This window comes from Salvia hispanica, chromosome 2, assembly GCF_023119035.1.
Source record: "Salvia hispanica cultivar TCC Black 2014 chromosome 2, UniMelb_Shisp_WGS_1.0, whole genome shotgun sequence".
NCBI classification, from domain to species: Eukaryota; Viridiplantae; Streptophyta; class Magnoliopsida; order Lamiales; family Lamiaceae; genus Salvia; species Salvia hispanica.
In genome coordinates this window covers 33,069,160-33,092,561 of record NC_062966.1, presented here as the reverse complement: position 1 = coordinate 33,092,561, position 23,402 = coordinate 33,069,160, and the positions used below count along the sequence as shown (strand labels likewise).

At 38.2% G+C, this 23,402-nt stretch overlaps 5 protein-coding genes across 5 annotated transcripts; 4 read left to right on the top strand and 1 right to left on the bottom strand.

The window, feature by feature from the left end:
* Window positions 1–129: 129 nt before the first annotated feature.
* Window positions 130–3,599, top strand: LOC125205525 (putative late blight resistance protein homolog R1B-16). The gene is made up of 2 exons (XM_048104526.1): window positions 130–2,240; window positions 2,315–3,599. The coding sequence occupies exons 1-2, from the start codon at window positions 130–132 to the stop codon at window positions 3,432–3,434; spliced, it is 3,231 nt and encodes a 1,076-aa protein (XP_047960483.1). The 3' UTR covers window positions 3,435–3,599.
* Window positions 3,600–3,961: 362 nt separating this feature from the next.
* On the bottom strand, window positions 3,962–5,546 carry LOC125205528 (UPF0235 protein C15orf40 homolog). The gene is made up of 3 exons (XM_048104529.1): window positions 5,359–5,546; window positions 5,123–5,211; window positions 3,962–4,187 (listed from the first exon to the last, which is right to left on the bottom strand). Exons 1-3 carry the CDS (start codon window positions 5,513–5,515, stop codon window positions 4,056–4,058), a joined length of 378 nt encoding a protein of 125 aa, XP_047960486.1. The 5' UTR covers window positions 5,516–5,546; the 3' UTR covers window positions 3,962–4,055.
* A 118-nt stretch (window positions 5,547–5,664) lies between these two features.
* LOC125205527 (farnesylcysteine lyase) lies at window positions 5,665–10,684 on the top strand. The gene is made up of 5 exons (XM_048104528.1): window positions 5,665–6,206; window positions 6,791–6,964; window positions 8,401–8,760; window positions 8,850–9,022; window positions 10,115–10,684. The coding sequence occupies exons 1-5, from the start codon at window positions 5,715–5,717 to the stop codon at window positions 10,386–10,388; spliced, it is 1,473 nt and encodes a 490-aa protein (XP_047960485.1). The 5' UTR covers window positions 5,665–5,714; the 3' UTR covers window positions 10,389–10,684.
* Window positions 10,685–14,383: 3,699 nt separating this feature from the next.
* On the top strand, window positions 14,384–15,162 carry LOC125206835. The gene is made up of 2 exons (XM_048106057.1): window positions 14,384–14,820; window positions 15,156–15,162. The coding sequence occupies exons 1-2, from the start codon at window positions 14,384–14,386 to the stop codon at window positions 15,160–15,162; spliced, it is 444 nt and encodes a 147-aa protein (XP_047962014.1).
* A 115-nt stretch (window positions 15,163–15,277) lies between these two features.
* On the top strand, window positions 15,278–22,501 carry LOC125208101 (protein PSK SIMULATOR 1-like). The gene is made up of 14 exons (XM_048107657.1): window positions 15,278–15,367; window positions 15,479–15,533; window positions 15,604–15,973; window positions 17,997–18,322; window positions 18,450–18,542; window positions 18,633–18,723; window positions 19,564–19,657; window positions 19,998–20,104; window positions 20,280–20,349; window positions 20,886–20,989; window positions 21,282–21,398; window positions 21,589–21,665; window positions 21,750–21,794; window positions 21,914–22,501. Exons 3-14 carry the CDS (start codon window positions 15,626–15,628, stop codon window positions 22,170–22,172), a joined length of 1,731 nt encoding a protein of 576 aa, XP_047963614.1. The 5' UTR covers window positions 15,278–15,367; window positions 15,479–15,533; window positions 15,604–15,625; the 3' UTR covers window positions 22,173–22,501.
* The last annotated feature ends 901 nt before the right edge of the window (window positions 22,502–23,402 follow it).

Below are 23,402 nucleotides of genomic sequence, written 5' to 3'. Positions count from 1 at the left end.
ATAATTGCTACTTCAATCATATTCAAAAAGTTAAAGTCGTCAAGCTTTTATGATGACAATTTTCACACCTCTTTTTTTGTTACAAGTTGGAATTGCAGCAGCTGCAAGCACTTCTTCATTCTTGAGAAAATGGACTCTTCCTCTCGACAAACACTCTCAGAAATGTTTGATCATTTGGATAAATGGAGGAAGACGAGAAAGGCCAAAAAGAGAGACCCTCTCAAGTTTAAGTGGTCTCAGTTTCATCTTTCTGTGGTTCACGGTTATGTCTTAAAACTAAACCTCACCCCACATTCCGACCTTCTGACCCGGGCCAAGCTGCTCAACCCTGAATTCTCCAACCTCGTACCTGAAAATACTGCTGAACACGACCAGAAAGTGGCGTCTCTCACCCACGCGTTTCAGGAAGTTTTCGTCGTCCCAGAGGAACACCAGTTGTTCGAGAGGGGCGACGAGGATCCAGTCGATAAAAATGGGATGATCGCAGCCTTCATGGATATGCTTCTGCGCTTGCTGCATAACCGGCCTGGTTCGGTGAATCCAATTGAGGATAAAATTGACTCTCTGCGAAAGATGATGAGATTTCTTCTCGCTGTTCTTGGCCAGGATCAACAAACTCATCATCTCTTCTTGACAGAATTTGAGAAAGTTGCCAATAAAGCTGGGAGTTTGGTTCATCTCATCATTTTCTCAACTGATTCAATATCCAAAGCGGTTGAAGAGGGCTTTGGAGCTCTTCTACGACGCATGGACGACTTGAAATCCAGAATCATCAAGCGAGCTATTACTGAACCGAATGCAACTCCGAAGACAGCTGCAGGGGATTCTCTCTTTATTGTCGATTCTTTACTTGATGATCTCGGAGATCTATTGAGCAGGGAGGATGATATGATTGCTCATGTGAAGGATCAAATCAAAATGCTGCAGCATGAGCTAAGGCTTTCCATCTCTCTGATCAAGGATTCTCGACTTCCGGGGATGGAAGGGTATGTGATGAGACTTGCCTACGAAGCAGAGTATTTAATCAACTCTTTCTTGGTTGAAGATGCTTCTTGCAGGTATTTCTCCATCAACCTATCTCATGTCATCAACAAAATTAAGTCTATCAAGCCAGTGATCCAAGTACGTGAAAATAATCTTGACGTCCTTAACTTAATATTCAAACAACTATCAATAGAAAACAATAGTAGTAGTAATGTTGAAGAAGTAGTTGGCTTTGAGGACAAGGAATTGGAAATTCTGCAGTATCTCGATGGTGGATCGGAGAATTTGCAAATTGTAGCCGTGTGTGGGATGCCTGGTGTTGGTAAGACAACTTTAGCCAAGAAAACGTATAATCATCCCTCTTTTATACATAAGTTTGATGCATGCTCCTGGTGTGTAGTTTCCCAGAAATACCAAATGAAAAATCTGTTGATTGACATTCTTGTTAATTTAAAAGTGGTGTTGGAGAAGGAAGACATGCTCAATACCGGCGAAGAAAGCTTAAAAGTAGTGATTCACCAAATTTTATATAAAAGAAGATACCTAATTGTGATGGATGATGTGTGGGGTTCGGAGGTATGGGATGATTTACAAGCATGCTTCCCGGATAACAAAAACGGGAGCCGGATATTGTTGACAAGCAGGAACAGGAAAGTGGCTCCACCTGACAGCATAATATGTGAGCTTCCCCTTATGTCAAATAAACATTGCTGGAAACTACTAAGGAAGAAGGTGTTCCAAGACCAACCTTTCCCTCCAAATCTGAAAAAGACTGCGAAGAGAATCGCAAGAAAGTGTCGAGGGCTTCCACTTGCAGTTGTTGTTGTAGCTGGTATTCTTTCTCGCATGGACAAGCAAGACAGTACATGGAGAAAAGTGGAAGGAAATTTAGCAAAACATATGCATGCTGATGAAGACAATGTGATGATGCAAATTGTGGAACTCAGTTATGCTAATCTAGCAGATCACCTGCAACCGTGCTTTCTTTATTTTGGAGTGTTTCCACAAGGTGAGCAAATCCTCGTTGCGGAGCTGCTGAGGCTTTGGATTGCTGAGGGATTCATACGCAAAGAAGAGACGAGGAAGACAGAGATTGAAGCAGAAAAATACTTAATGGAGCTGATTGATAGGAGCCTTGTAACTGTTGCAAGAAGTAGATCAGATGGTGGAATTAAAGATTGTGTTGTTCATGATCTATTGCATGAGTTCTGCTTGAAAAGATGCAAGGAAGAAAACTTACACACAGTGGTGGACAAGTAACCCTCTTTAACTCATTTTTTATCTTCTGAAGCACATGATTTGATTCTTGTTTTCTTCTGTCTTCTAACAGAAACTACTCCATAAACAAGAAGCACCAGCGCCTATGTATCCGTGATTTCACAAGCTCTCCAAGATCACCTCTGTTTGGGCTGCATATTCGCTCGATTCTTGGCTGTTTCCCAACATCTGGTTTCCTCAACATGAAATTACTGAGAGTCCTCCTTTTGCAGGGACTAGTCTCTTATGGGAGCTTGAATGAAATCAGACATCTATATAACCTAAGATGCTTGGCAATAGGATATGGCTTGTCGTCACCACAACTAGAGGAACTCAAACTAGCCTTCCTCAGCAGCCTTGTCAACCTAGAATTTCTCCAAGTGATGTCTCAATTCTACTTGGTATGTGTACCCTCAGCAATAGCCAGAATGAAGAAGTTGAGATACATCAATGTAAACACCCAAGTGTATTTCGGCAAAGACAGTAGCTCCCAACCCAATAACCTTGAGTTCCTCTCCAAGGTTACCATTCGGGATCTAAACGACGAAAACATGCTGAAATGTTCACCTAATCTTCGGGAACTCAAATGCAAGTGCTTTCCACTTGTGGTGGAAGAGACAGGGGAGCTCCGGTATCCTGATTTCAGCTTCTTTACTCAGCTCGAGTTGCTACACTTGGAAGGTAGCTTCATCAACACAATCGCGGATATTAGCCTTCCCTCAAATGTGAAGGAGCTCACTCTGTCTGGATTGTACTTGCCATGGGAGAAGATCTCAGTGATTGGAAGATTGCAAAACCTTCAAAACCTGAAGCTATTGTTTGGCGCCTTTGACGGCGAGATATGGGAGACGAGAGAGGGGGAGTTCCAGCAGCTCAGAGAGTTGGTGCTCAAGACAGTGTATGATCTGAGAGAGTGGAAGGTTGAGAGCAGCGATCATTTTCCAAGGCTGCGGTGGTTAGTTTTGGATGACTGCCAGCATTTGCAAGAGATTCCGGCGGCGGTGGGAGAAATAGACACGCTGGAGGTGGTTGAGATCAAAGGGTACTGCCAGGAGACATTGATGAAGTCTGCAGAAGAGATAGAGAAAGAGCAAAGAGAAGCTGGGAACGATGGGCTTAAGTTCCATCTCCACAAGATTATCGGCTTGACATCTGAAACAGCTTCCAGCTTCTTCTTGTCTCTGCTTAGTTAACTACAGTGGTTGCTTACCCATTTTCTATGATCAGATGCAGATATTGAATTTTACTCTGTTATTCTTCTTTAACTAATGTTGGTCTTTCAAGTTTTCAACTATTGTTTTCCTTTTGTCATAATAATGGTATTTGACCGGATCATCTATTTCAAAATCACCTTCCTATCGTTCATGTCATGCCATTAATTATTTTATTTTTTGAATTTTACGCACCACACATTGCGTGCTATTCCACACTACCTAGAAAGTTTGAACACTAGTTTCTTGAGCACTATACAAGCCACCTACATTTCATATCTCCTATTTCTTAGTATTTGCCAGTAAAGTACCGAACTATTGATTTAATATGATTATGCAACTAATCAAGATTCTAGCACTGACAAGGCTTGATGACTAAATACAATATATTGCCCTCCATTATGCTTAAATCACTATTAACTTAATCATGGGGAGAATAGAGTATGCACAGGTCATCATGTTAGTGTTTATTTCTATATTCTATGATTCTGTACACAGAGATAACTGGATAGTGCAAAGAGCCTTATTCATTAAGTTTTCCAGAAATACAGTAAACCAGTGAACTGTGCCTCATATGTCATACAAAACTGTCTGCAAAGTACATCACTGGCTCATTAGAGCTCTATTTAGGGCGTCAAATACAGTCTGCAAAGTTACCTCCTCCACTATCACTATCTTATCCCTCGACTTCGAGCCAGAACCTAATGAAACTTGCCTTTTTTTCACCCCAATAACCTGCTTACAAGATGGTGGAATTATAAGTAATGTCCAAAAAAACACGGCTTTATGTCCTAAAGAAAAGTAAACACTAAGCTTCAAGAGAGAAGTGACATCCTCTTTATTTGTATATCAAAACAGCAATTCAGAATTTCAGCTCATATACATTTGGGGCTTTGACTAGTGTTGTTTATATCAACATTTCCCAAAAAAAAAAAGCAAAAATCTGAAGTGATCTGGAGAAGAAAAGAAAGACAAAGAAAATGGAATGGAAAGATGAACCTGAAGATTTCAAGGTTCACATTGAATTACAGAAATTAACAAAGCACTAGGTAGATTGACGTGATAGATAAACTTAATCTATACGTGAAAATTCTTTGAGTAACAAAATCTGGTATCATACTGCTCACTCCTGCTGAATCATCAAAAGGCAGCACTCTTACAGTATGGTCATCAATCATAGATGAAGTTAACAATACTAATACCATGCACTATGCAATAACTACTAGCTAAGAACTCTTCGTTTCTCAGTTTCTCAATTGATCCCTATGATCGAAGTTATGTAGTACTCCTCTAATCCATACAGGCAATGGAGAACTAGCTATGCACACTTTGTTTCTCAATTGATCCCTATGATCAAAGGTATATACTCCTTTCGTCCACACAAGTTGAAGAACTAAGGAAAGCAGTTCTCTAGCTGCTTCGCCTGCTCTTATTATGGCAGCTATATTACTTTTTCACGGCAGAAATGAACTAGAAGCCATATGAAAGTGCTATTTTCAAATAAACTGATAGATAGCAACCTCCTATCCTATATACCAAGCTCTAAGTTCAATAAAATGTGACATATTTAGTTCAGTCAGAAAACCTACCTAAATCAAATCGTGAACTGGAAAAAAATTAATTTGATTAATGAATATACTAGAAATTCTAAAACGGGAAAAGAGAATTACAGAGCTAATGTAATCGAGAAGAGCCGCATTAGCTTCGCCGTCTTTAGCGGGAGCATCAATCTGGACTCCTACCGCATCGTCGCTCATATCTGAGGTTTTCATCAAATCAAAATTCAAAACGCAGTAACGAATCAGAAGCTCAGAAGTGATCATGATGGATTAATTAATCGAATTGAACAAATAAAAATGAGAATAAAAAAGTGAGTAAAACACAAGGAGAAAATTACGGTTAGTACCTGTGATGGTGGCAAGTCTAGAGCCGGGCTTCGCATGGACAGAGATAGCAACGGAAGAGGGCGGTATAGACCGTAGACACGCCGGATATTCGGCAGCGGGCTGAGGCGGTCCGGCGGCGACGCCGCCCTTCGCTTTAGATTTCTTATTGGGAGCCATTAGATATTCCCCTAATTGAATTTTGTGTTCGTAATTTAAAAATTATAGTGATAATGTAATATAGCAAAATAGTTAGTAAATTAGAAACAAAATTGTAAAAATTATAATTACTCGAATATGGTTTAGCTACTGTTTGTAGTTTTACTCTGTAGTAAAACCTTCAACAAACAGCTAAACAACCAAACAAAGAATTGCAGTGATGAATCCCCAAATCACAACCCTCCTACTCTGCGCCATCCTTCTCTCACAATCCCTCGCCCACTCCCACACCGTCTGCATCATCGGCGGCGGCATCGGTGGCGCCTCCGTCGCCCATTTCCTCCGCCACTACTCCCCGCCCGGCGCCATCTCCCAGATCACACTCTTCGAGCGCCATGGCGTCGTCGGGGGCCGCCTGGCCACCGTCACCATCGCCGGCGAGACTTTCGAGGCCGGCGGATCCATCATCCACCCTAAAAACTACTACGCCTGGAATTACACCCTGCTTCTCGGCCTACGACCCGAGGTGCCTAGCGACTCCGACGATTCCCTCTCCCTCGGCATATGGAACGGCCGTGAGTTCGTCTACAAGACGCTCAATTGCAACTCCAAGCTGCCAATTGTCCAACGCCTTGTCTCGATTGCTAATTCGATCATCATGGCGTTGAGGTACGGCGTCGTTTCGCTCTTCCGGATGAATAGCTTCATCGAGGTACCTAGTTCACATCGCGTGCTTCTGTTAATCTTTTTTGGAGTTTTATCTGCGTATATATATTGTTGGATGATAGGATTGAAGTGTTTATTAGCTTGAATTAGCTATATTTAAATGGACCAGAGGAATCATACTGTTTGTAGCTGCATCTATTGATCCTTTGAAATATGGACAGTGCTCCGGTGAAATTAGGATTATATGTGCCTTTATAACATAATTTATGTTCTGGAACATGGAACTATGCAAATTCTTGGGGGCATTTATTATTCATGATTAAAAAATTCTATCCTAGTTTTTGGTTTTTCTCCAATCCCAACCTTCCCATGAAAGACAAATTAGCTTAAATGATAGAAAGGGCAGATATCACAAAGTTCCAGACTATATTAGTAAACAATGGACTATTTTATCTATCTAGGTTAATCCTCAAAAGTAGATGCCCCCTTATACGATAATATCTCATTTGCATGATGATGTTCCATCATGTTGTTTGCTATTGTGCCTCCAGAATATGCTGCTGTTGTACTGCTCTATCGTTATTTTATATTTTAGTTTGATATAAAGATGTATGGTATTATGGCTTGTAGGTGACACTCAATAAATTTTTGAGGTATTATGATGGTTTAGAATCTCGACCAGTGTTTGAGAGCGTCGAAGCGATGCTGAAATGGGCTGGACTGTTCAATCTGACAACAATCACTTTAGGAGAGAAATTGGAGGAAGTTGGATTGTCTCCTATACTTGTTGAAGAGCTTGTGACTGTAAGTACAGTACTAATTTCCAGCTTCTTCTTTTTGCTGAAAATAGTTTTCTTTCTATCAGTTGTAGACAATGATGAACAACTAATTTGCTCATTCGGACTTAGAAATGCTTGTGATCCGCTCCTGCCCTTGTGTATATAGGCCTTTGTTTTATTATTAATACTCCCTCCGTCCCACTATAAGTGATGAACTTTTGGACACAGGATTTAAGAAAATGATATGTACTGAGTTAAAGTAGATAGAGTAAAGTACTCTGAGTGAGGAAAAAGTAAGAGAGATAAAGAGAGAATAAAATAAGAAATAGTGAATACAGTAAGAGAGAGTAGAGAGTGAATAAAGTAAGAGGGTTGTAGTTTTGTTTTTAGTTAAAAAAGAAAATTGATCACTTGTGGCAGTGTTGTGAAAATCGCGCTCGGGGCGCACTTGGGGTGTGGGTCGGTCAGCTGTAGTCGCCCCAGCCACCCTGGGCCGAACGATATTTATGGGGCGGGCTGGGGCGAGACTGGGGTGGCTGAAGTGCACGCGGGGCGACGGTGGGGCGTCGGCTGTTTCATGCTCAGAATTCCGCCGTGTTAATAAAGAGGGAAGAAGGGATGAGGAAGATGAAGGGGTTACTCATATTTTAACGTTATAATTTAAGCACATGTTTTAGGTGTCTTAAAGAAAACAATTAGTGGCAGTGGTGCAGCTTTTTAGGTCTATTAAATTAAATAAAATAAGTCATCTCTCTGTTTCTCTCTCTTAAAGAAAGCATTTAGTAAGACATCTCTCTTCTTTTAGGTGCCTACTGATAATATTATATGGAGTACTATTTATTTATAGTCTACTGATAATATAATATAGTATTTATTTATAGTATTATGCTTCTAGGAAATTTCGTACAGGTATTTCTCTCTTACTTAAGGCCTGAAGGCACATACTGTTATACTTATACACTTATGCTTCTAAGAAATTTATACAAAAACTCAGTTGCATGCACTACAAATTAGTATAAGAAACAGCAAACACCTATATATCTATATAAAATATATATTAAAAATTAAGTATTGGTCGCCCCGATTCGTGGGTCTCTCGCCCGCACCCCAGATTTTATAGAATCACCCCGGAGCGCCTACGCCCCTAACAACACTGCTTGTGGTGGGACAATTCAAAATGGAAAGTTGATCACTTGTGGTGGGACGGAGGGAGTATGTCTCTAGTGTGCTAACATATAATTTGGTTGCTCTACCTCAGCTTTTAGTTTATGTTATCTAGCACATCTGATATAGTCATATGCTGCCACACTGCCATAAAATGATCACATCTCTTCATAGAATGTCACCAGATATGTTTCATGCAGCTGTGAGAGGGAGAGAGAGAGGGAGAGAGAGAGAGATCTTAAAGTATTTTATGGTATGTTTTCAACTAAATGAAAAAACCCTCTCTTTTTTTTGCAGGTGATCACCAGAATAAATTATGGGCAAAGTGTGAACATCAGTGGGCTTGCTGGTGGAGTTTCATTGGCTGGATCTGGAGGTGGTTTATGGGCAGTTGAAGGAGGGAACTGGCAGATGGCTGCTGGATTAATCAACCGTTCGGATGTTGAGTTGCACCTTAATGAAGAAATAGAATCTGTCTATTACCTCGGAGATGCTTATGAGCTGAACTCCACAAAAGGAAAGAGTTACAACTGTCAAGTCACAGTGGTGGCCACGCCTTTGGATGAAGTGAATATTCTTTTTAATCCAGCAATATCAATACCTCCAAGAAAATTACAGCACACTCATGCAACTTTTGTTAGGGGCCTCTTAAATCCTGTGAGTATATCTTATACGCCATCTTCAAGTCCTAAATTTGTGTTAAAGATGTAAAACATTTATCTAGATTGATGATTTGCTCTGATCAGGCATATTTCGGGCTAGACCTGGTATCCGATATCCCAGAACTGATTGGTACCATTGAGTCTGGTGATTTACCATTTACATGCATAAGCGTTCTTAAGCGACACAAGAAAGATGCAACCTACAAGATTTTCTCGCGCCAAGCAATGGTAGATGCCTTACTGGATAAGTTGTTCAGGTAACTTCTAATTGTTTATAAATCAAAAGGCATCCAATTTATTTTGTTACTATGCATTACTAGAAGCGTGAGCCATCATAAACTGCCACTTTCTGTCTTCTTTAAGATCCACGCCAGCCTTGCCAAGGGCTTTCAAAGGTGTCTGATTTAAATAATTGAATTGCCTTTCTTTTAAAGGTAATTAGTTGACTCTTGTCATGCTATGCAATTTAATTGATTGGCTTTGTTTCAACAGTCTGTTTAATGAATTTATTAAATTCTAATTTTAATTCTTCTAATAATACATCTGTATTAAATATAGGAGTAGAATATTCTTATTAGATAATTTGATGTAGCTTTAAGTGTCGTCTTGTCATAAAAACTTGTAATTTGTTGCCATATAACTTTATTAATCATGCAGAAGTCATTAATAAAATTATTTTGAATCAAAGTAATTAACTTATGGGAACTATTTAAGTAAAGAAAATAGATTTACTGATTTGTTCTACTGTATCGTATGAATCAATATGCCAAACTTCTGAAAGCAAGGTCATAGCTGTGAAGTAGAGGGTAGATTCCAATTAAGTATCTGATCCCTAACATCTGAAAACAGCATTTGGTTGTGATCAGTAAGATGATGAATCTGATTAACTTGATTGTTGAAATAGAACAAGGTATAGATCCTGAATGAAATGATAATACAAACATCTTTCTAATCTCCAGATGGTAGAATCTTAAACTTACAGTATCACTTAGTTGGGCCTTCACCTTTTCTCTTTCATTTTTTTATGCTCGAATGTTGTAGAGATATAATAATGGGTCCGTTGTGGTAGGATCATTCGTGAAAACGGTTGCAGGAGCCATTTATTAATTTCTCTTGTGAACCAACTCCCAAAGCTACTTCACCCCACTAAGTTTGATCACATTGTTTACTATATCAGCACCTGTGTATGTCAAATAGATCAGAGAATGTCAATTGACGAATATCGTGGAGCATAAAATCATCATGAACTAACTTAGGTTTCTCCGTCATTAAACATCACACTTACGTTGTGTGGTTTACTCTGTGTTTTTCTTATTTCCTAACTGTTGGTGTTGCGCTTTGAATTACAGTGTGAGAGCGGAGACGGTCAGAATCAACTGGGCTGCTTATCCTCATTACCATGCACCAGAGACCTACGCTCCCTTCATTTTAGATGGTAAACATCTATACTATGTCAACGCGTTTGAGAATGCAGCTAGCACCATGGAAACAAGCGCCGTTTCAGCTGAGAACATAGCACGCCTCATCCTTTCAAGAATAGTTGAGGAATCCGAAAGCACTTCACCAAGCTTGAAGATCTTCAGCAGTGATTCTTCAGTATCGGGACTGCGTTCGGAACTGTAAGAGCTGCTGCTCGTCGAGTGTGATACTATATGTCTATATCCGTTTTGCAGATAGAATGTTCCATTATCTGGAGTTACTTTGGCGTGGGTATGAATCTGGACGACTTCATGAAGACATGTATCTAAATATTCCAGATTTCATAGGTGTATACATGTGAACTCCTTTGTCCATTATCATCCTACTGGCTTATTGCATGGCTTCGTTGTTAGAATTTGATAGATTCGATGCTACCCAGTTGGAAAATGTTGTCTATATTTGTATTTATAAATGAGATCCAATGTCTTTATCAGGCCAAATTCTCGAGGTTGGCCAATTTTCTGTTGGGTCCAATAAATTTTTTGACCTCAATGTTTTCAACATTGGTCGTAACTACATATTTAGTGCTACTCGATCAAATCCTAAGGGTTCATTTGTTTGTTATATTTTTTTGAGAAATTTTGGGATTCTAGTATTTAATACCCTTATTTCCCTATGTAGCTAGATTGCAATTTTTTTTATCGTCCCCCACTGAGTCATAATTTTTTTTTGCAAAAAATAATTTATTTCTTCTCTCTTACTTTATTTTATTTTCATCTCTATACCATTTATCCTTTCTTATTTTATTCTTTCTTTATTTAACTCACTTTTAATAATTTTTTAGATCCTGTTCCAAAAAAAACGTCTTACACAATGGGATGGAAAAAGTATTATTTAATTATTTTTAGAATACGTATAGTACTATTATACTATTTATTAATTTTATTTTCAGCAAACTACTAGGAGTGTAACTTTTCAGCGGAGCTAATAAAGAAAGAAATTGAAAGCATATTACCAATAAAAAGAAAAAGAAATTAGAATGCAGCATAGTGGTCCAAGGAAAACAAGAAGTCGACAAGTGTAAATAAACGGCGGAACCGCAGCCGCCATTTATAGGATCATTTATTACGCATGCAATTTCCTAAATTATAGCACGTGTTAAAAATGTTGCATAAGCTATTGCTTGCTATTTGCATCCACACATGATGAATAATTTCAAATATCTTTTGAGTTTGTAGTTGCACCACTTAAGTCTTGAAATTGAGAAATACGGCTAAACTAATAGATTCAAGTTTTTTTTAGTATCATATTCTTTAAAAGAAAATAATAATTTCAATATCATGAGTATCCTAATAAGGATAATGAATGCTCCTTCTAGAAGGTCAAATATTTTCTCCAAAGTAAAGCTAGTTATGTTTTTCATAACAAGTTTGAATTTATAACTGTACTTAAATTAATTGATTAGGTTGATAACTAACTGAGCATTATTTTATTTTAGTTTGACTTATTTATATATATATATTTTTAGTAATCTATATAAATGATTTTTCTTTTTTTCATGAATAAATATCCAATAGAACCAAAATCAACGTTTACATCATACATTTGGGCATACCCAAGGAAGTACAGTGAGAAATAATCTCAAATAAGCTAGTACAAATCATACATTTGGGCATATCCAAGGAAGTACAGTGAGAAATAATCTCAAATAAGCTAGTACAAAGTAACATGGTAAAGACCAAATAAACAGGACAAGCTTTAGGGTTTATATATTTTGGTTAAAATTTTGCATAATTTGTACTCGTTGGACAAAATTGCCCCAACCACTTGATGTCGTATGCTTGGTACCCAGGTGAATAAATACTCAACGGAGTATGTCCTAACATTATTTTCTCTTTAAGAAATGAAAAACGTCATCAAGACTATTTTTTTCACCTAATCCCCCATAAAAGTAAATTTGATGTATTCTTTCTACCCGTAACACTACTTTCTCTCTATTGACACAAATTCATTTCCCACATACTTACTTTCTCTATATTGACAAATATTCATTTTCCACATTAATTGTTTTCTACCCATCATCTCTCAATTCTTTAGAGAGTTTTATATATTTTATAATTAATCATTTTAGTGCATTAATAATGAGGATGTTATATCTAACCACAATTCTAGCGAAATGTACCCTCAACAATTTGTAAAACAATTAAAAATGAGCCAAGTGAGCATCATCTCTAATTTAATATATGCATTTGTCGTCTCTCTCTTGCTTTGATGTACTCCTATTAATTAGGTCGGGGAGTAACATCTAACTCAATCGATTTTTTTATTAGGATATCAAGTGATTCTTTTTCATCAATCAAATTTATAGTTTACTTTAAATTAAATTAATCTTTCCATAGTTTTTTCGAGCTCAATCACAACTGCAAAATTACAGAGTTTTTAAGGTTATTTTATACTCTTTCCGTCTCGTTAGATGACTCATTATTAAAAATGAAAACATCTTTTATCTTTACTTTATTCTCTCTTTTTCTTTACTCTCCTCTTCACTTAATCTATAAAATAAAGTTGCATAAAATCTCGTGTCGCCCAAGGAACATGTCATCTTTCTTAGGACGGAGGGAGTACTTGATTTAAAAGGTATACACTCTTTATTGTCATTTTCTTATCTAGTATGGTGATTTTATTTGAAGAGAAGACATCTTATTATTTTGCCCCATTCATGCTTAATATATCCCACATCGGAAAGTTTAATTTACCATGTGATTTTCGATATGATCAAACCAACACTATTTTATACTACTAGTATAACTTTTTCTTTCTATTTTTTAGAAAAAAAATCCTTCAAATAGCATCGTTTTATATAATAGTAGTACTAGAAAATACTATAAATATATCAATTATGCATGTGATGTCATTAAACTAAGACGATTGAAGTGTAAGAGCACTCCCAATGGCGACGGCGAAAATCCGGCGATTTTTCGCCGGATATCGCCGACTTATCGCCGGCCATTGGGAGGAGTTCGGCGATTTTTCGGCGAAATTCCTACCGATTTTACGCCAAGCGGCGTTTTAACGCCGGGCTATCGCCGGATCATCGCCGGCCACTGTGGGGAGCTGTTCGGCGATTTTTCGGCGATGATCAATTTTTTTTTTTTTTTTTTTTTTTTTCCTCAACGGTCATATTCTAATTTCCACCCCTATAAATATTTCATCCTCTTCCTCCATTCATCACCCACAAACTTCATTCACACAAATTTTCAATTTTTTTTCTCTCCATCTTTATTAAATGAGTTCTGATTCATCGTCTCGTGCTCAGTCCGACGAGGAAATATCACATTCTTCTTCCGAAGAAGAGGTACCTCCCGCTCCCACCGGATGGGATGTAGCGGGTTTCGCCAACAACCCAATCAACAACTATATCTCCCGCTACATACAAAGCGAGATCGCTCGAATACGGCAGCCACCCCCCATGACGGCCAATCCACCGCGGCGCCGATACATCCCTCGCAACCACACTAGTGCATACGATCGGCTGTTCGCCGATTATTTTGCTGCGGAGGAACCACGTTATCCGAGCCAGAGATGTATTTACGTCGCCCGGTTCGAGAATGCGCCGCTCCCTTCTTCTGCGCATTGTTAATGCGTTGTCGTGCGTTACCCAGGTTCCGGCTCCAGCGAGACGCGCAGCGAGGAAGCCGGACTATAAGCCTTCTGAAATGCACCGTTGCCATCCGGCGGTTGGCATGAGGGTCCGCCGACATGTTCGATGAGTATGCGCAATGCGGCGAGACGGCAGCAACGAGTGCTGAAAGAATTCTGTCGGGGCGTGCGAGAATATTTTGGGGAGCACTACCTTCGCTCGCCGGACGCGGTATTTGCCCGGTTCCTCTTCGGATTGGCCTTGGAGGACCCACGGCTTTCGGGGATGCTCGGCAAAGCATCGGCTGTATGCTGGCGGCGGTGGAAGAGCGCCCAACCGCGTGGCGAGGCCGTTCACTACCGGCATTTACAAAGGTACGCGTCCCACCATCATTCTTGAAGCCGTTGCCGACCAACGGCTTTGGATTTGGCATGCTTATTTTGGTATAGCCGGGTCGAACAACGACCTAAATGTTCTCAATTCCTCGCCCCTTTTCAACGAGCGGATCAACGGGTTAGGCCCCTCCATCGAATTCACGGCCAATGGCAATGTGCATAACATGGGGTACTACCTGGCTGACGGCATCTATCCACAATGGCCCGTGTTTCTGAAGATGATCAGATGCCCACTCGAAGATAGAAGAAGGTATTTTGCCCGAGCGCAAGAGTCTGCGCGCAAGGATGTGGAGAGGGCATTTGGGGTGCTCCAATCGCGATTTGCACTGGTAAAGGGCCCGACGCGCTTTTTCTACCAGGGGGATATTGCCGATATCATGTATGCGTGCATCATCATGCATAACATGATCATCGATGATGAACACGAAGGCGTCCTCGACGTCACCAACGACCCAAGTGTTGCATCATCGAGTCACGGTGTCTCAACCGAGTCCGCCCGCCAGGGTGTACCGCACAACGAACATGAACGGTTCCAGGCGTTCATGGACATACACCAGAAGGAGGCCCATCAAGCACTACAACACGATATCATCGAAGAATTGTGGGCAAATAGAAACCGCGCCCACCGCCCTTGAATTTTTTTTTCTTTGAATTTTTTTTTTGATTTTTTTTTTCCATTCGTGTACTTTTTTTTTATTTTAATTTTCTTCGTTGTAATGTGTACCCATGTTTAATACAACGAACTTTATTACTATTATTTGTTTTATCTTATAAATTAAATAAGCTAGCTTTATTATATATAAAAATAAAACAATTAAATTAGTGATGATGTAAAAATGAAATGTTGAGTTAGGGAGAAATAAGGGAGAAACCATTGCAGAGGTTGGCTAAAAACTGGGGATAAATTTTGGTGCTGATATAGCGCTGATGTGGCAGGAGTTAGGGAGAAATAAGGAAGTTTATCCCCAAACCATTGGGAGTGCTCTAACAAAAAAAATAAACACACAAAAGAAATGAAGAAAAGAAAGAGTGAGTCCATGTTCCTAATTTGACCGTTCCAAGTCAAAGGCAGTAGGCAGCCATGGCCATTTCACCTTCCTCCATTTTTATATTCACCATCATCGTCTTCTTCCTCTCTAATTAATTCGGTACAGCTCAATCAAAATCCTTTACCACGACTCATGTTTTCTCTTTTTTAATTGCTTAATTAATTTCTCCATTGATACTTAACCAATCATTTCTGTTCTTGGCGGGCTTAGGTGGACTTCCAACTACCATCTCTTTCATCCCCTCAACTAATTTGACTTTCCATTGGTGAGTTTTCTCTTCTCAATTTCGAAGATTTCATCTATGATCGTCGGAATTTAAGATTCTTAGCTTTTAGGCGAATAACGAAGAAAATTAAAATGGGGGCGCTGTGTTCAAAGCCGAAGTCGAAATCGGCGCCAAACCCTTACGCAGGCAGAAGCACAGGCTTGGAGAAGCAGTATCAAGAGCAGCGGCGGCAGCAGCAGCGAGAGGGGCGTAGAGAAACCACTACTAAGGTTGCGGCCGCTCAGGAGCCCGTTGAGGCTGCTAAAGAGCCGCCGAGGCTGTCGTCTGCTAGGGAATCGCCGAGGTCGTCGGCTTCTAGAGAGTCGCCGAGGGGCTCCGGTCGTTTCTCGGCTGCCAGTGATGATGAGTTCTATGATGGGATACCGCGATACCAGAAGAGCTCGTCCTATTTGAAATCGAGATCGTTGAGGTCTGCTAAGGTAGACTTGTTTTTCAGTTATGTGTTTTTTTGGCCGTGTATGGAATTGGTCAATGTTTGAATTGCTTGATTGCTCCTCGTTCTTTCGTGTAATGTGGATGGGAAGACTGGTTTTTCGTCTGATGATTGCATATTTCATGAACTTAGTTATTAGGGGGGCGTTTACTTTGAGTGGCATGATGGATAGATAAACACTGCATAGGCTAATCTACTAGTATTACTTTGATGGATTGATTAATTTTGAACTTGTTCGACCAACTTATCGATCCATTTACTCAATCCTATGTTTATCAATTGATCATATCCCTCAAAGTTAACGTATCCTTATATAATCTTGTGTGTTGGGTGTGATCCAATGTGTGTTGGTTGTTTAGGTGGTTGATGTTTTCCAGGGTCACCTTGGAATTGGTTTGCCAGTAGTGAAAAATGTTGCTCTGGATAGAATTATGTTTAGATTCTCCGGAGCATTTTCTTTCAATTTCTGTTTTATCTGTTTCTACGTAGTGTTGTTTCTGTTATACCGATGCAAATCGTCAATAATTCATGTGGTTGCTCCAACAATATCTGCTCAACTTTTATTACACTATAAGTTTCCAGCCACTATCTTAGCATATTTCATCGAATTTAAGAGAAGATATACAGGGAAGGTCTCCAAGAGATGACGATTTTGATAAACTGAATTAGCTATTGATCCTTAAGTAGAATCCTTTGGCAGTGAACTGACAAGTTTAGGGAGTATGAGAGAGCTGGAATATGTGAAGAGATTTTCATATTTAGGATAGCATGGAGGAGATCAACATCTCTTGAATGAGCAAGGGTGTTTTCACTGAACGAAAGCTGAAAACTTGATTGTCAGTTTCCTGGAAAATAATGATAGGAAGAAATATAACCATTATCTCATAGAAGAACTGGAGGAATTATTTTTGAAACATTTCGTTTTCGTTCTTTCACTTCTGTCCGTAGTATGTGAAGTTTAACAATCATATTTAACCCCTTCCTGTGTTGGTTAGCTAAGTGTGGCTTCTTCATTGACTTACACTATATGAATTCAGTGTTCACAATTCAGTAACAGTTGATATCACTCACTTTAAAATCAAAATGCTATTTTAGGTTTAACTATACTCCCTCCGTCCACCAAGAATATATAACGTTTGACTGACATACATTTTAGTCAAATAGCTGGTGGATCTATTTTTAATGGACAATGGTTTTTACCAAGGATACCACTATGTAGAGTAGAGTGTAGTTTTTTTGGTAAATTACAAATGTTTCTAAGGTTGAAATATAAGTTATGTGTAGGGCCATGTCCTAAAAAGGGAAGTATAATACTTTTTGTGGACACCAAATAAGGCAATTGTTACATACTCTTCGTGGACGGATGGAGTAGTATTTAATGTCCTCATGTACTTTTAATCAATAAAAAAAAATTGAAGCAACCCTTATAGATTGCGGCTGTCCTTGTAACTTGAAGTTATCTGATCTCTCTTAAGTAAAATTTGTGTACTATATACTTCAGTTATCAGCTTGTACTGTCATTGACAGAGTTTTCCATGTTACTTTGGTATTTTACTACCAGTTATTAGGTTTATATACTTTCGAAAGAACTAGATGAATGTCAACTCGGTTTCATTGGCCCCCTTATGTTAGTATGTTACACATTTATAAAAGATTAAAAATTCACCTCAACTGAGTGCACCATTTGAAACTGTCATCTTATTCAGCTTGCACTAAGATCTTAAAAGGTATAAAATATTAAGAAACAGTTTTGCCTATTGGCTTATCTGGTGTCTTTTTTGACCTTTAACATTTTTGTTGTAATGATCCAATCAAACAGAAATACTCCATACTACTTGAATGTATACAATGTGAAGTTAATCTTCAACTTTTGCAACTATTTTGAGTGACCTTGTCGTGAGTTTCTTGGCGTACTTTTTTTTTTCTAGAATTCTACGAAGTTTTTTAGTATTGGCCTTCTGAATAATCAATCTTCACCTCTAGAAGCTTATGGGTAAAAACATTTGCAGGTTTCAGAAGTGGGATCTCTTTTAAGCCGAGCCAGCAGTGCTGGACTTGGAAGGGCAGCAGAAGTTTTGGACTCACTCGGCAGTAGTGTGTCTAATTTGAACATAAAAGGAGGATTTGTGTCGGGATCAGCTAATAAAAGTAATGAGCTTTCTATCCTATCATTTGAGGTAGCCAATACAATAGTTAAAGGCTCAAGCCTTATGCAATCACTTTCGAAACGAAGCATACGACAGCTGGAAGAAATAGTGCTTCCTGAAAAAGGTGTTCAAGAATTAATATCAAATGACATGGATGAACTCTTCAAGATTGTTGCATCAGATAAAAGGTTGGTAACAGAGAGATTGGACTGATATACACAAGACAAAGCCCTGGAGCCCCCATGATTGTTGTACTTCTATTCTCGATTTTTGTTGACATGAGGGGTAACAAGATTTATTTGTACACTGAAACAGGGAGGAGCTGAAGGTTTTTGCTGGAGAAGTAATCCGCTTTGGGAATCGATGTAAAGATCCCCAGTGGCACAACTTGGACCGGTTCTTTGAGAAGTAACTTTCTGAAGTTTTTGACTTTTATTGTTCTTTTATGTTTGAAATAGTTCTGATCTTTCACTGGTTGGCTGCTGCTCACTTTTGTAGACGTAGCAGAGACCGTACCCCTCAGAAGCAGTTGAAGGAAACAGCAGAATCAGTGATGATGCAATTGATGACTCTAGTCCAAATTACTGCTGTCCGTATTAAGTCTTCATCATCATTGTCTTCATCGCCATATCATCATAATTTTTTTTGGTTTTGGCTTTCATCTTCAATGCATGCCTCTTTTCATAAGTACAGTTAAATATGGACCAAAACAGATAAACTTAGACCAAAACATATTGTTAAGGACCAGAAGCTAACACATTTTGCTTTTTGGCCTTAAACAGTTATACTTATAGCTTTCGTTTTTCTCATATAGCTACTCTCCATGTAGTAACATCTACTGATGAAGCACTTCTACATAGACAGTCCAATCAGAGACTACCTCTAAGAAAACATGAATTTTTTTAATGCAATTGTATTTTGTAGTGTAAAAGCTCACATGAATTCCTAGTTTTTTCATTAAATATGTAACAACATCAGTGCATTTTCTAGAAGAGCATGTATAACTAAAATCACTTATCCTAGCTGATGAACTTTAAGTGCACTTTAATGATAACTTTAAGTGCACCTTAATGATAATCGGTACATTGGTACTGTTTGAGGGCCCTTTGCTAAATGTTCAATTTGAAAATTTGCCAGATTATATCTGTAGACTGTAGCTCACCATTTCCATCCTGTACCGAAGACTTCTATCATGGAAAATTCTAGCATAGACTTCACATTGTGTCATTGTATATGTATGGAGAGCAAATGCACTCTAACCATGCATTCCTATCATATTGTTTTCTTAGATTTTTCAATCTGTCTTGAAAGACGAAAACCTGAATTGTTTATTTCCGGACAACATAATTCTGTGCATGTTTGGTATATTGCCCCCCTGTAAGCTGCCAACTATATATTCCTGAAGAAGTTCAGAATGTCGTTTCTGCAGGAGCTATATCAGGAGCTGCACACACTTGACAAAATTGAACTAGAACATCAGCGTAAGCGTTTGGAGGAGTTTAGATACAATGCTGCACAACGAGGTATGCATGGTTAATTGTGTGTTCTTGTTCCATGAGACCTCTTGTATTTATGGATTTTAAATGTCATTCATGCTCTTCTTCGATGTATAGGTATTTACTAATATACTATGATTATAGAGTTAACATCATATGAAAACTAGTTCTGACAATGCTTCTTCTATGTACTTGATTTCCTGGTGTACCTTTGAGTAAAGCATCCATGTTGCTGAATATCAAAGCTGCAAAAAATCAGTCGTGTTGTTCTCTTTCTTTTCTGAACATATAATGACTCAGTGTAACAACATGGGATATGTATCTTTTAACTGAAAGTTGAATATGCTTTTCTGCTTTGTTTCTTTAGGAGACAGAGACAACAGTGTCAGTATTTTGGCTACGGAAGTGAAAAACCAAAAGAAACTGGTGAAAACCTTAAAGAAAAAGTCATTGTGGTCCAGAACTATGGAAGAGGTAGTTTTCTCTTACTCAATCAGTATTTTGTTTGTTTGATTAAAAAACAAAATAATCTTGTTTACCTATGGCAGTTGTAAATTACATGTTTCTATTGTATGTTATGCATTCATAGTGTTTCTCTTCTCTTGGTAAATTGTTTGGATCTTTAACTAAAAGTCTGTCTGGACAACAGGTTATGGAGAAGCTTGTTGATATTGTGCTATTTCTTAATCAGGAAATCAACCATACGTTCGGCAATCCAGGTATGAGTTCAACCAAAAATTTAAGTTAGAAAGGGGCTAAATCTACTAATGTAAGTGACAGATTGCTAGAGCATTTTTCGTTCTCATAGTAGCTGTTATAGCTGGATTATCAGGGCCACTTTAGCTTGCATTGACTGATGAATTTTATCCTACTCCTAGAACATGTCATGGAGATTCTACCTTTTTCTTTTTTAAAGAAACTTGGAAATTCTAACTTGATATACTAACAAGCTAATTAGGGAAGCACTACCTAACTGAAGCGTCCTTATACGTTCCTTGGGTCTATGTAAAGATACTAAGAGCAGTAAATACTTTGAGCAATAAAATTATCCTTTGCTCTATTTGATTTAGTTTCCCTCTTTAATGGAGTACAAAAACGTTCTTATCAGTGTAAAATTTGATGCACAGCGTTCTCATCCATAAGAGAATTTTCTCTAGAAATCATTATGTTTCAACTAAGAGATCTTAGCTATAAGTAACGTCCCTATGGACTTATCAGTTATCATGATTGTGTATTCTTTCTTCATGACCAACAGAAAGTGAGGCACCGGATAAAGAAATCAACAACAATCGACTAAGGCTGGGACCTGCTGGGCTTGCATTACATTATGCTAACATCATTCTGCAGATTGACTCAATTGTGAGTAATCTTTGCACTTGCCATTGGTGATTAAGAGAATCCTGCCATGATAGCTTTTTCTTGATCTTTTCTTCTTAATCATCGTGTTCTGTGGGAATAATATTACATTCATGTCTTGATACACAATAGTTTTGCTCCTTGTTGCTTGTTTTGGTCTTTTGCTTACTAGCTCCTGAGTCAAATGAGTGAACATTAATACGAGTTAAAAGTCGAAAAGCCTATGCTGCATAACTGACTATTATTCTCATCTTCCTTTTTTAAATCTACCTAACCATAATTGTCATGTAAACAGGTAGCGCGTTCGAGTTCCATTCCTCAAAGCTCCAGAGATACTTTGTATCAGGGCCTGCCACCAAACATAAGAGATTCATTACGATACAAGCTACAGTCCTTCCATGTCGAGAAGGAGGTATTCTTCTGTTTGTTCTCGCTTTGATTGTGCATTATATACGCTGATTGCCATTTGTAAGCATGGTTTCGATGTTGATCAGCATGCATCTTCAGTAGTGTATGCTTCTGATGAAATCTCTGCCTAATACATCTCTTCTTTACAAGAATTGTTCCACTCTAGTTTGATTGTTCTAGTTTTTCATCTGCAGTTAACTGCATTAGAAGTCAAAGACGAGATGGAAAAGACACTACATTGGCTCGTGCCAGTTGCCACAAACACAGCTAAGTAAGTTTTAAGAGCCATCTAGTGAAAAGTTGTACCATATTTCTAGTACCCTACCAAAGTGTCTGATGTAGAGTGTTTACACAGGGCTCATCATGGCTTCGGCTGGGTCGGAGAGTGGGGAAACACAGGGTGAGTATCAAATTTATAAGTTCGGTCAGGAGCACTCGCTTTTCTTCTCGTCTCATCTAAAACATTTGTGCCATCAAAACTATGTCCACCAAACTAGAAAGCAATTCTCTCATATGCAGGTCTGAAACAAATAGCAGGGCCTCCGGGCCTATGGATATAATGCAAATTGAGACGCTCCACCATGCTGACAAGCAAAAGACGGAAGCATACATCCTTGATCTACTCGCTTGGCTAAATTATTTGGCAAGCCGTTCCAAGGCTGCTCCAAAGGGAGTAGGAGCTGTCAGACCATTGAACAAGCCAGCAGCTGTTCGTTCACCCCCAAAGACAACCGATCAGCCATCTGCTGCAAATGATACGAGCCAAGAAGCAGGGTAAGACAGTACTTCTGACTCTTTTCCCGAAGAAAGGAACATGGAGAAGTTCAACACCGATCCTTGAAAAACGCAGTCGTCGAGCTGCATATCCATAAGTTATGGGCATAACAGTGAGAAATTGAGTGCAGAAGCTGTAGGTAATGTGTGGTGCATCATGTATATAAAAGGAGAATGGTACCAATGTTACAAATCTTGTTGTATCATATATGCAATATATAAAAATGTGACAAGAAAATCAACAATTTACAAACCACTTTGGAGCATAATAGTTGATTCCAGTAGTGAGCTACGAAATTTGTACCATCTTGAAGTATTGTCACACATTTTTTATGGCCTCGTTTAATATCTAGAGTTGCTATACAACAAAGTCTAAAATCTAACCCGACCAAATTTAAGTATGATTAGTGCACTTGTTCAAGAACTTGTTCAATGCTTCAATGACAATTTTGATAAAGTAGAGTACAAAAACATAAACTAAAATTTTACCCTTTAATTTATATCTAATGTACGCATGCAATAAAATTTTACTAATATAATATAAGTTTGAAATATTAGAAATAAAACATACTCTAAATCTATAGAAATAAGCAATTTTCACTTCACACATCTTAAATTAGATTTTTTAATATGTCAAGATCAATCATAATTCATATGCCTAGACAATTTAACTAACTCAAAATTTATAAACTAACATTCTTATTTTATGTCGAGAGTTAATATTTGTATTTATTTACTTATTATAAATTATAAAATATGGTCATATTCTGGTCTACCTCACACTTTTTCAAATCATAAAGTTTGAAATATTTGCAATTATTGCATTTTCTCTCTTTTGATGAATTACGAGCCGATTTAAAACACGCAGGCAAAAACGTTATTTCAAATTTAATTAGACGTTGTCATTTTTTCCACGTGTATTAAATCGGATGCCACGAGTGATTCACCGAATAAAGGAAAAATGAGATAATTGCAAAACCTCATAATTAATTGTTCAAATTTTAAAATTTGTGGAACCAACCAACCAAACTTCATAATTTATTTTTCAATTATGACAATGTATCCTATCATAATTTGTATTGCTCGGTTAGCGTAACCATAATAACTAAATACACCATAAAATAATATTTTAATTGAAGATTGATGTGCAATATATTAAAATAATGTATAAAAAAAGAATGAAATATTAAAATGACCATAAATAGGCTTTTGTTCGAGAGAGCACCCAACGTCA

Bases quoted from the DNA above. Each gene is read 5' to 3' on its own strand.
- LOC125205527 (XM_048104528.1), top strand. From the start codon at position 5,715: ATGAATCCCCAAATCACAACCCTCCTACTCTGCGCCATCCTTCTCTCA. The intron at 6,207-6,790 runs GTACCTAGTTCA...TATGGCTTGTAG, and splicing joins GGATGAATAGCTTCATCGAG to GTGACACTCAATAAATTTTT. The intron at 9,023-10,114 runs GTAACTTCTAAT...TTTGAATTACAG, and splicing joins TTACTGGATAAGTTGTTCAG to TGTGAGAGCGGAGACGGTCA.
- LOC125205525 (XM_048104526.1), top strand. From the start codon at position 130: ATGGACTCTTCCTCTCGACAAACACTCTCAGAAATGTTTGATCATTTG. The intron at 2,241-2,314 runs GTAACCCTCTTT...GTCTTCTAACAG, and splicing joins TTACACACAGTGGTGGACAA to AAACTACTCCATAAACAAGA.
- LOC125205528 (XM_048104529.1), bottom strand. From the start codon at position 5,515: ATGGCTCCCAATAAGAAATCTAAAGCGAAGGGCGGCGTCGCCGCCGGA. The intron at 5,212-5,358 runs GTACTAACCGTA...TGAAAACCTCAG, and splicing joins TAGACTTGCCACCATCACAG to ATATGAGCGACGATGCGGTA. The intron at 4,188-5,122 runs GTAATTCTCTTT...TCTTGTAAGCAG, and splicing joins TTCTCGATTACATTAGCTCT to GTTATTGGGGTGAAAAAAAG.
- LOC125208101 (XM_048107657.1), top strand. From the start codon at position 15,626: ATGGGGGCGCTGTGTTCAAAGCCGAAGTCGAAATCGGCGCCAAACCCT. The intron at 18,724-19,563 runs GTCCGTATTAAG...TCGTTTCTGCAG, and splicing joins CTCTAGTCCAAATTACTGCT to GAGCTATATCAGGAGCTGCA. The intron at 21,666-21,749 runs GTAAGTTTTAAG...GTGTTTACACAG, and splicing joins GTTGCCACAAACACAGCTAA to GGCTCATCATGGCTTCGGCT.
- LOC125206835 (XM_048106057.1), top strand. From the start codon at position 14,384: ATGGGGTACTACCTGGCTGACGGCATCTATCCACAATGGCCCGTGTTT.